This window comes from Drosophila bipectinata, chromosome 2L (genome assembly GCF_030179905.1).
Source record: "Drosophila bipectinata strain 14024-0381.07 chromosome 2L, DbipHiC1v2, whole genome shotgun sequence".
NCBI lineage: Eukaryota > Metazoa > Arthropoda > Insecta > Diptera > Drosophilidae > Drosophila > Drosophila bipectinata.
Window position 1 is genome coordinate 5,372,299 of NC_091736.1, and position 12,062 is coordinate 5,384,360.

At 56.5% G+C, this 12,062-nt stretch overlaps 1 protein-coding gene across 1 annotated transcript in view; it reads left to right on the top strand.

The window, feature by feature from the left end:
- dpy (fibrillin-like protein dumpy) overlaps positions 1-12,062 on the top strand; it is a 116,302-nt gene that overhangs the window by 101,957 nt on the left and 2,283 nt on the right. The window contains 11 exon segments of the mRNA XM_070277335.1: positions 94-467; positions 626-1,649; positions 1,710-2,366; positions 2,966-3,625; positions 3,692-4,621; positions 4,746-6,434; positions 6,724-6,924; positions 6,991-7,185; positions 7,244-8,239; positions 8,302-11,529; positions 11,593-12,018. Coding sequence (XP_070133436.1) covers positions 94-467; positions 626-1,649; positions 1,710-2,366; positions 2,966-3,625; positions 3,692-4,621; positions 4,746-6,434; positions 6,724-6,924; positions 6,991-7,185; positions 7,244-8,239; positions 8,302-11,529; positions 11,593-12,018 — 10,380 coding nt within the window.

The window sequence follows — 12,062 nt, forward strand, 5'->3', positions numbered from 1 at the left end:
GAATTATAAACATTCCTTCGGTACCTCAACCAGTGCCTTCTCCGATTCCTGGAGTGATTAATGTACCTTCTCAACCATCGCCGCCGATCGCTGTGCCTCAACCGGGAGTGGTGAACATACCATCGGTTCCTCAACCAACTTATCCACCTCAGAACCCACCCGTTCAGGCTGTCAGCTATCCTTCGCCACAGCCCACACCTCCCACACCAGGAATTATCAATGTGCCTTCTGTGCCACAACCAGTACCGCCTCCAACCCCGGGTGTGATCAATATCCCTTCGCAGCCGTCGCCACCAGTTACGGTTCAAACACCAGGAGTTATAAATGTTCCTTCAATACCTCAGCCTATACCAACAACACCTCAATACCCAATACAGGATGTTCAACAGGAGAGACCACAGCCAAATCCTGGAGTGATCAACATTCCATCGGTGCCGCAACCTACATATCCAACTCAACGGCCTGTTGTTCCTGATGTTAGTGATCCGACACCGCACCCCACTCCTCCAGCACCGGGAATAAGAAATATTCCATCCAGCCTGCACCTCAGCCCGGAATAATCAACGTCCCTTCGATTCCGCTTCCAATTCCTACCACAACTCAATATCCTGTGCAAGATACACAGCGACCTCAACCAAACTACGACGTGGCCAAGCCACAATTCGAGTTCAACCCGTGTCATCCATCGCCCTGCGGCCCGTATTCCCAGTGCCACAATCGCTTTGGAGCGGCGGCTTGTGTCTGCCTGCCCAACTACCAGGGAACTCCTCCGAACTGCCGGCCGGAGTGCGTCGTCCAGTCCGACTGCCCGTCATTCCTGGCTTGTATTAATGAAAAGTGCCGCGATCCCTGTCCTGGATCCTGTGCGTACAATGCCGAGTGTCGTGTCCACGATCACGTGCCCAACTGCTTCTGTCGCTCTGGCTACACCGGAGATCCGTTTGTATCCTGCCAGCCCATACCGATAGTACCAGTCCAGCGTGAACCTGTCGAGCAAAAGGATCCATGCTATCCGTCCCGATGCGGTCCGAACGCCGTGTGCAACAACGGCCAATGTAGCTGTATACCGGAATATCGAGGAGATCCGTATGTTGGCTGTCGACCAGAGTGTGTTCTGAACACGGACTGTGCCAGGGATAAGGCTTGCATCCGTCAGAAGTGCCAGGATCCTTGCCCGGGCACTTGTGGCCTGAACGCATTGTGCCATGTCTACAACCACGTGGCCACCTGTACGTGTCCGGAGCAAATGCAGGGAGATGCCTTCGTTCGTTGCGATCCGATTCCCAAACTCCAGCCGCCTGCTACAGCCCCACCGGCCACAACCCTGCCTGCGATTGTGCCACAGCGTACTCCAGTCAATCCCTGCCGTCCCTCGCCGTGTGGACCCAACGCCCAGTGTCGGGCTTACCACGAACAGGCCATTTGTAACTGCCTGCCAGGATACTTTGGCACCCCGCCCGCTTGCCGTCCTGAGTGCACCTCAAACTCGGACTGCCCCCTCGACAAGTATTGTCTGAATCTCAAGTGCCGCGATCCCTGTCCCGGAGCCTGTGGTCTCCGTGCGATCTGTCATGTGCAGAACCATGGTCCCCTGTGTGTTTGCCCACCCGGTTTGACGGGCAATCCCCTTCTAGCTTGCCAGCCCATAGGTAGGATCTACAAAAGCCCCAAAGCCACAATTGATCATAACTCTAATCCTGAATTTTTAGTCTTACCACCTGTACAGCGCGAAGAAGTCGATCCTTGCCAGCCATCGCCTTGTGGGCCAAACTCCCAGTGCCAAGCCACGCCGGGCGGAGCACCTCGCTGCTCCTGCCTGCCCCAGTTCTACGGTACTCCGCCTTTCTGTAGGCCAGAGTGCGTCAGTAGTGCAGACTGTCCGGCGGACAAGGCGTGTCGCAACTACAAATGCATTGATCCTTGCCCTGGCAGCTGTGGTCACCTGGCTCTCTGCCGCGTGGTGGCCCACAGTCCCATCTGCTACTGCCCCGAGGGCTATGAGGGCAATGCCTATAGTGTTTGCGTTCGCCCCGAGCCCAGACCACCTGTGGTTAAGATTTCCGTGCCCTGCAATCCCAGTCCCTGTGGAGGCAACGCCCTTTGCTTGCCCCACAATGACTTGAGTGTTTGCCAGTGCCTGCCGGGCTACTATGGTAATCCGTACGAAATCTGCCGACCCGAATGCACTGTTAACTCGGACTGCCCGGGCGACAGGGCTTGCCAGAATGAAAAGTGCCGCGATCCTTGTCCCGGAGTGTGTGGCATTAATGCCCGTTGCCAGGCCATAAATCATAGTCCGGTTTGCGAATGCCATCCGGGCTATGTTGGTAATCCCTACCTGAGCTGCCGCATTCTGCAGCAAGAACGTAAGAATGCGAATATATTAGTATACGGCTTTTGCGGGCTTTTGATCTTAACCCTAAATCCTTACCAAAAACGCTGATCTCTTTTTCAACATCCTTGAAGCCCTAAGCTCGCTGCCTTCATGAATAATGTTGTGTGACATCCCTCTTGCCCTAAAAACAGCCTCGTCTTGACTCCTTTTAAGGGGTCTAATGCGCCTTTAATAATAAGTACATTTAACTACTAAGATCTCAGCCCTAATTTTCTGTGATATTATAAGCGACCTCTTAGGATTTCTATCTTGCCAACAAACAACAACGCAGTACTCATTTTCCCTTAAAGATCTCCTCTTCTCTGCCAAATATTAAATCGGTGCCTTATATCTGATCTCAAGCTCAACGGCCTAGCTTTAATTTCGCTTAATATATTTTTAAAGATACCTTTTTCAGCAGCCTCATCTGTTTTATATTCCGCCAATCATCGATATTTAAGTGCTCTGTGACAATACGCTAGATTTAGAAAAACTTAACCCTGCTTTTGGTTTGCTTTGATTTTGAAAAACGCTTCGCTTCCCGCTTGCTGATGTGCAAAGTTTTAAAACCCCATTTATAACCCTCTCTAGCCACACCCCCGGAGTATGTTAACCCTTGCCAACCGTCGCCGTGCGGCCCCAACTCCCAGTGTCGGGAATCGCAGGGCCAGGCCATCTGCTCGTGCTTGCCGGAATTCGTGGGCACCCCGCCCTCGTGCCGGCCGGAGTGCGTGATCAGTGCCGAGTGCCCGGCGGACAAGGCGTGCATCAATCAGAAATGCCAGGACCCATGCCCCGGAGCCTGTGGTCTCAATGCCCAGTGTCATGTGCGAAACCATAGTCCGCTATGTTCTTGCCAGCCCGGATTCACCGGAGACGCTCTGACCCGCTGCCTGCCCATTCCACCGCCGAAGCCACCCAAATCGGAGGATGTCCGCGATCCCTGCGTGCCATCGCCTTGTGGCCCCTATTCACAGTGCCGTGTGGTGAACGGAGGAGCCAGCTGCAGCTGTCTGCCCAACTACGTGGGAGCGGCGCCCAACTGCCGACCAGAGTGCACCATTAATGCGGAGTGTCCCAGCAACCTGGCGTGCATCAACGAAAAGTGCCGAGATCCTTGTCCGGGAGCCTGTGGCTTCGCTGCCCGCTGCAGTGTCATCAACCACACACCCAGTTGCTCCTGCCCGGTCGGCTATACCGGAGATCCGTTTACTAGCTGCCGACTGCTGCCCCCAGTTGCTCCCCCCAAGAGTATGCCCATTGCCTACCCCTTGCCCCCTGAACTTTTCCCTAAGTCTGGTCCCATCTCTCTTTCAGTTGAATCCGATCCCTGCCAGCCGTCACCCTGCGGCGCCAATGCTGTCTGCAACAATGGGCAATGCTCCTGCTTGCCGGGATACCAGGGCGATCCGTACAGCGGTTGTCGGCCGGGGTGGGTGTTGCACGCGGACTGTCCCAGGAACAGGGCGTGTGTGAACCAGAAGTGCGTGGATCCTTGTCCAGGACACTGTGCCCCCAACGCTCTCTGCGATGCCGTCAACCATGTAGCCATGTGCCACTGTCCCGAGCGGATGACGGGCAATGCCTTGGTGTCTTGCTCTCCGGTTCGCGATGAACCTCCGAAAACGCCGCCCAATCCCTGCTACCCTTCGCCGTGTGGAGACAATGCCCAGTGTACGGAGAGGAATGGAAATGCCATCTGCACCTGCCTGACCGGATTCTTTGGCCAGCCGCCCAACTGCCGGCTGGAATGCTATTCCAGCTCCGATTGCTCCCAGATACACGCTTGCATCAACAATAAGTGCGTGGATCCCTGTCCGGGCAAGTGCGGCCTCAATGCCGTATGCCAGGCGATTCAGCACAGAGCCCACTGCGAGTGCAGTCCGGGCTACACCGGAAATGCCTATGCTCTGTGCCAGCCTATCCCTAGAACACCGGAAATAGTGCGTGATGTTTGCTCGCCGTCCCCATGCGGTCCGAACTCGCAATGTCGGGATGTGAACGGTCAAGCTGAGTGCCGCTGTCTGCCGGAGTTCCAGGGCACACCGCCCAACTGCCGGCCGGAGTGTGTCAGCCACGATGAGTGTGCCAATACGTTGGCGTGTATGAACCAGAAGTGCCGCGATCCCTGCCCGGGTAGCTGTGGTCAGAACGCCCTGTGCACTGTGACCCTGCACACGCCCAATTGCCAGTGCCCCGCTGGAATGACGGGTGATCCCTTCAGGCTCTGCCAACCAATTCCCCAAAGTAAGCCCCCTTCCTTGACCAAGACCCTTTCCAGAACAAGTTTGCATATTGTATCAGGCAGGGCATCTATTTATGATCTAGTCTTTACATAAATCTTAATATTTTACCTTTACGCAATTTCCAGATCTGCCCACTCCTCCGCCAACACCCAAGAATCCCTGCTACCCATCTCCTTGTGGCACCAATGCCGTGTGCCGCGTCCAGGGAGAGAACTATGTGTGCGAATGCAGCCAGCCGGAATACATCGGCAATCCCTACGAGGGCTGCCGTCCCGAATGCGTTGGCAACTCCGAATGTCCTGCCAACCAGGCCTGCATCCGCAACAAGTGCCAGAACCCATGCCCAGGAGTCTGTGGAATTGAGGCTATTTGCAGTACCAACAACCACATTCCCATCTGCTCCTGCCCAGCCGGATATACAGGCAATGCCTTTGTCCAGTGTCAACGTCTACTGACTCCACCACCGCCATCGGATCCTTGCTACCCATCGCCCTGCGGCCCCAACTCCGTCTGCCGAGAGCAGAACGAGAAGGCGGTGTGCGAATGCCTGCCAGGATTCTTTGGAAATCCCCTGGTCCAGGGCTGCCGACCGGAGTGTACTCTGAGCTCAGACTGTGCCAAGGACCGGGCCTGCATCAACTCCAAGTGCGTGGATGCCTGCGTGGGAGAGTGTGGATTCGGAGCCATTTGCCAGACCATCAACCACAGCCCGGTGTGCAGCTGCCCTGCCAACATGGTGGGCAATCCGTTCGTCCAGTGCGAGACACCTCGCCAGGCCGAGCCAGTGGATCCTTGCCAGCCATCGCCGTGTCGCAGCAACGGAATCTGTCGCGTTCGCAACGGAGCTGCCACCTGCAGCTATCCGGAGTGTGTGATCAACGAAGACTGCTCCAGGGACAGGACGTGCGTGAGCCAGAAGTGCCGAGATCCATGCCTGAATGCCTGCGGCATCAATGCCATCTGTCGTGCCATCAACCACAAGGCCGTGTGCAGCTGCCCGCCAGACTTCTACGGCTCTCCATACGCCCAGTGCCTGCGCCAGGTGCAGGAGATCCAGCCACCGAAGCCGGAGTGCATCAGCGACGGCGACTGCACCAATGACAAGGCCTGCATCAACCAGGTCTGTCGCAATCCATGCGAGCAATCGAATCTCTGCGCTGCCCAGGCCCGCTGCCACGTCCAACTGCACCGTCCGTTGTGCGTCTGCAACGAGGGATACACCGGAAATGCCCTGCAGCACTGCTACCTCCTGGGATGCCGATCCGACGGAGAGTGTGCTGCCACGGAAGCCTGTATCAATGAGAAGTGTGTCGATCCCTGCGGATTTACGCAGTGCGGAACCGGAGCCATCTGTCGGGCGGACTTTAATCACCGTGCTAGGTGCCACTGTCTGGAAGGATACCGCGGCAATCCTCTGGTGCGCTGCGATCGCCCCGAGTGCCGCTCGGATGACGAGTGCGCCTTCCATTTGGCCTGCCGTAATGAACGGTGTGAAGATCCTTGCAACTGCGGCATCGGCGCCCAGTGCCGTGTGGACAACCATCGTGCCCAGTGCCGCTGCCCCGCCGGATTCAGTGGCAACCCAGCCGTAAGATGTGACCTGGTGCCGGCTCAGCCGGAGGGTTGCACTATGGATGCCGAGTGTCCAAGCAAACTGGCCTGCTTCGGCGGCGAGTGCAAGAATCCGTGCTCTGTAACGCATCCGTGCGGTGCCAACGCCATCTGCGAGGTTGTGGATACCCTGCCCCTGCGCACCATGATCTGTCGCTGTGAGCCTGGTTATGTGGGTGATGCTGACATTGGATGTCGCAAAGGTAAGATTTGCTGGCACTGGCCGACTTAATAGATTATTTTACGCTTTATTTTGTTGAGTTTGCTTTTCTCATTGCAGCAGCAGTATATGTTTATAAAGTGCTTTATTAAATGATATATTTTGAGCAATTTTGAAACCATTTATAGCGTCGCACCTCCTAAGCAGTTGCACTCTATAATTGTACATACTTTGCCCTGCACCCTATAACTCTTAACTGTTGCACTTGATCACTTTTGATTTGTGACCGTATCTTGAAGACCGAATTCTAATCCTTTATATCATCACTACAGAACCCGCTCGAGACCAAGGCTGCACATCGCATGATCAGTGCCAGGACACGGAAGCCTGCCGCGGTGGCAACTGCGTCAATCCCTGTCTGGACGCCTCGCCGTGTGCCCGCTCTGCCCATTGCTTGGCCCAGCAGCACCGCGCCATTTGCAGCTGTCCAGAGGGAACCCAAGGAGATCCGTTCACCAACTGCTACCAGCCTCGTAAGTACAATGATAACCCATCACTGTTTCCAACATTAAAATTTAAATGAACTCTCGACTTTCCAGCTCAAATCACAGCCGGATGTACCCATGACTCTGAATGTCCACCCAACGCTGCTTGCATCAACCAGCGATGCCAAGATCCTTGCGCCGAGGCCAATCCTTGTGCCGGCAATGCCGAGTGTCGGGTGCAGAACTACCGACCGTTTTGCTTCTGTCCAGCTGGCTGGGGAGGTGATCCACAAGTCCAATGCTACAAACGTAAGTCTAATGAGATTAATATCATAATGGTATAATATTAAATATTACCTACCTTTAGCTGAGTGCAAGATCAATGCCGATTGTCCTTACGACAAGGCCTGTTTGCACGAGAACTGCGTCAACCCATGCACCCATGGACAGGTTCGTTGCGGCAGTGGAGCCCAGTGCTTGCCACAGAATCACCAAGCCGTGTGCAGTTGTCCGGCCGGAACCCAGGGCAACCCCTTCATCTCCTGCATCACCGGACACTGCCAGTACAACGAGGACTGCGCCGATCACGAGGCCTGCGACCGTCTGAACCGTGTCTGCCGTCCAGTTTGCGAACAGGAGACATGCGCCCTTAACGCCATCTGCGTGGGTCGTCGCCACCAGCCTCAGTGCGAGTGCCGACCTGGTTACCAAGGCAATCCGTTCGTCCAGTGCGACATCCCACAGATTGCTCCGCAGCCTCAGTGCACCCAGGACGCCGACTGTCCATCTAAGCTGGCCTGCATTAATGAGCGATGCGCCGATCCGTGCGCCACTCCTCATGTCTGCAGCCCGCAACAGACCTGCAATGTCCTGGATACCCTGCCTTTGCGAACCATGATCTGCAAGTGCCCCAGCGATACGGTAACGGACACTTCTGGCAACTGTGTGCCCATCAAGCGCCCAGTGGTCAGTACCGGATGCCAACACAACTCGGACTGTGCCAACCCTGAGGTTTGCTCGAATGGCAACTGCCTGGACGCCTGTCGATTGAAGAGGTGCGGTGTGAATGCCCAATGTACTGCCCGGGATCATTATGGCCAGTGCAACTGCCCCAAGGGCTTCCAGGGCAACCCTCGCATTGAGTGCTACTCCACTGAGGTGGGTCGTCCGAGAGTTCCAGAGCCAGTTTGTACGCGCGACGATGACTGCCCAAGGGATAAGACCTGCCGCAATGAGCTGTGTGTGAATCCTTGTGCCGCCGATGCCTGTGGAATCGGTGCCTACTGTCATGTGCAGCAGCGCAAGGCTATCTGCCGCTGCCCACCAGGCTACTCCGGTAATCCTCAGGAGAGGTGCCTGCCACGTAAGTTTCATAAGAGTTTGTTCATGAAGTTCATACCTAACATATCCAATTCCTATCTTTAGCCTCGGATGTTATCACCGTGGGATGCAAGTCCAATGCCGACTGCCCAGCTAGCGAGGCCTGTATCAACACCCAGTGCGCCAGTCCCTGCAACTGTGGACCTAATGCCGAGTGCTCGGTGAGGAACCACCACCCCGTATGCTACTGCAAGCCAGGCTTCTCCGGCAACGCCCAGTTCGGATGTTCCCCTATTGGTTGCCAGTCGGATGACGAGTGCAGCGGTGACAAGCAGTGTCTGAACCGGGAGTGCGTGAATCCCTGCCTGGTCACGGATCCATGTGCCCTGAATGCTGAGTGCTATGGCCGCAACCATCGTGCCAACTGCCGCTGCCCCGTCGGACTGGAAGGCGATCCCTTCGTGCGCTGCCTGCGCCTGGAATGCCACTCTGACTACGATTGCGCCTCTAACCTGGCCTGTGTGTCCAACCAGTGCGTGAATCCATGTGGCCAGCAGAATCCTTGTGCCCAGAACGCCATCTGCCAGGCGCTGCAGCATCGCGCTGTGTGCCGTTGCCCAGAGCAACTGCCTCTTGGAAATCCACATGCCTACTGCGAACCCCGACCTGTGGAGCCAGTGTGCCGAGACGACGGAGACTGTCCCAGCGGATTGGCGTGCATCGACGCCAAGTGCCAGAACCCATGCACAGTACTCTCGCCTTGCGCCCGCTCTGCCCAGTGCAGTGTCTTGGACAGCGTTCCAGTGCGAACCATGGTCTGTGAGTGTCCCGAGTCCCAGGTGCCCGATGCCAGCGGTGAATGCCGCAAACTGGTCCTGCAAAGCCCGCCGGGCTGTGAGAGCGACCACGACTGTCCGGACCAGGAGGCCTGTATCCATCGCCAATGCCGCAACCCTTGCAACTGCGGCACCAACGCCATCTGTCAAGTGACCCAACACCGCGCAGTGTGCAGCTGCCAAGACGGCTTCGAGGGCAACCCCTATGCCGCCTGCCGCTCCATTGGATGCCGTGTGGATGGAGAGTGCGATTCGGGCAAGGCCTGCATCAATGGCGACTGCATCAACCCGTGCCTGATCAACGACCCGTGCGGACCCAATGCCGAGTGCTACGTCCAGTCCAACAGGGCGCAGTGCCGCTGCCTGAGTGGCTACCGAGGCAATCCTTACGATCGATGCCGCGTCATTGGCTGCAGCAGCAACAACGACTGCCCCACAGACAAGACCTGCCAGAACGAACAGTGCGTCAACCCATGCGTCTACCACAACCCATGTGCTCCGCGAGCGGAATGCCGACCTCAAAACCACTTGGCTGTGTGCCGCTGTCCGGCCGACTTCCTGGGCAATCCCTACGTGGACTGCCGTCCTCCGCCGCAGCCCATCTGCCAACTGGACACGGATTGTCCCGCCCGACAGGCCTGCATTAACGAACAGTGTGTTGATCCCTGCCAAGTCCTGGAACCTTGCCAACGACCTGCGCAATGCCAGGTGACTCCCACGTCCCCTGTGCGCACCATGATCTGTATCTGTCCGGATGGTTACATCAGCAGTGGCAGCGGAAGCTGCAAACCCACCACAGGAATCACAAAGGTGGGTGGTTGCATCTCAGACTCAGACTGTCCCGCGGACAAGTCTTGCCTGAATGGCGTCTGCCGAAATCCCTGCAACTGTGGACTGAACGCCGAATGCCGCATCAAGGACCATAAGCCAGTGTGCACCTGTCGCCAGGGATACGAGGGTAACCCCGAGTTTGAGTGCGCCAAGATCGAGTGCACCATCAACTCTGATTGCCCTGGAACTCATGCCTGCCGTAACCAGCTCTGCGTCCCTGCCTGCCAGGGTGAGCAGTGCGGCACCAACGCCCAGTGCCTGGCCATCGAGCATCGCGCCGTTTGTGAGTGCATACCGGGTCATGGTGGAAACGCCAGGATTGCTTGCACTCCGCTGGGCTGTCGCTCCGACGACGAATGCCCCACGGACAAGGCCTGTGTGAATGGCAAGTGCAATGATCCTTGCGCCACCACCGCCATTTGTGGCCATGACGAACTCTGCAAGGTGTACCAGCACAGGCCGCAGTGTGCCTGCCCGCCAGGAACTGTGCCCGGAAAGAATGGCTGCGAATCGGAACGTCATGTACCGATCTGCATCAGCGATGCGGACTGTCCCAGCCAACGAGCCTGCCTGCGTGGAGAATGTGTCAATCCCTGCAACGCCACCCAGCCGTGCGGAGTGAATGCCGAGTGCCACGTTCGAGATACCCTACCCGTCAGGACCATGATCTGCGAGTGCCTAGAAGGATACACCGGCAATGCAGCCGTGCAGTGCGACAAGCGATCCCTGTGCGTCATCGAAAAGGGCTTCGTGCGCGACGTCGACGGTCAGTGTGTCTGCCCGCCGGGAACCGCCCTGGATGTCTACGAATACTGCACACCATGTCTGGTGGAACAGGGCTTCCGCATCGACGAGACCGGACACTGTGTTTGCGCCCTTGAGCGCGGCATGGTAATCGATGAACGCGGACGCTGCACTTGTCCAATCGAACTGGGGTACCGCCTGACACCACGCGGAGAATGCCAGCCAGACGAGCCACCAGAGTGCACCAGCAACGACCAGTGTGCCGACAACCGATACTGCAACCTCGACACCAAGACCTGCGAGGATCCTTGCCTCACCAAGGTTTGCGGCGTGAATGCTTTCTGTAATGCTGTGAACCATCGCGCCCAGTGCCAGTGCATTACTGGATACACTGGTAATCCGGAGCTGCACTGCAATCACACCAACTTCCGTACCGACTTCCCGCGCCCCGACATGGTGGTCAGTTGTCTGGCCGATGGTGTTCAAGTGGAGATTCACATCACTGAGCCTGGTTTCAATGGCGTGCTCTACGTGAAGGGCCACAGCAAGGACGAGGAGTGTCGTCGCGTCGTGAATCTCGCCGGAGAGACAGTGCCTCGCACTGAGATCTTCCGCGTTCACTTCGGAAGCTGCGGTATGCAGGCAGTCAAGGATGTAGCCAGCTTCGTGCTGGTCATCCAGAAGCATCCCAAGCTGGTGACCTACAAGGCTCAGGCCTACAACATCAAGTGTGTCTACCAGACCGGCGAGAAGAATGTCACATTGGGCTTCAATGTCTCTATGTTGACTACTGCTGGAACCATTGCCAATACCGGACCACCGCCCATCTGCCAGATGCGCATCATCACCAACGAGGGCGAGGAGATCAACTCTGCCGAAATCGGCGACAACCTCAAGCTGCAAGTGGATGTGGAGCCAGCCAGTAAGAACTTAAACTTGAACCTTCTTAATGAAATTTATAATAATACAACCTTTTTTTCTTTAGCCATTTATGGAGGCTTTGCCCGCTCCTGTATTGCCAAGACCATGGAGGATAATGTGCAAAACGAGTACCTGGTGACGGATGAAAATGGCTGTGCCACGGACACCAGTATCTTCGGAAACTGGGAGTACAATCCGGACACCAACAGCCTGCTGGCCAGCTTCAATGCCTTCAAATTCCCGTCCAGCGACAACATCCGCTTCCAGTGCAACATACGCGTCTGCTTCGGACGCTGCCAGCCTGTCAACTGCGGCGGCTATAACGCCTTCGGACGTCGTCGCCGCTCCATTGCCGATAACTCCACCGATTCGACCGCCATCGCCACCAACTCGGGTGTGGAGGGTCAGCTGCGCGAAGAGATCACCATTTCGTCGAACGCCATCCTGACGTTCGAGAAGCGCAGTGGACCGGGACTAAATGATGCCAACAGTAAGTTGAAATTAGGATCTTCTAACATAATAGAGTCTTATTTT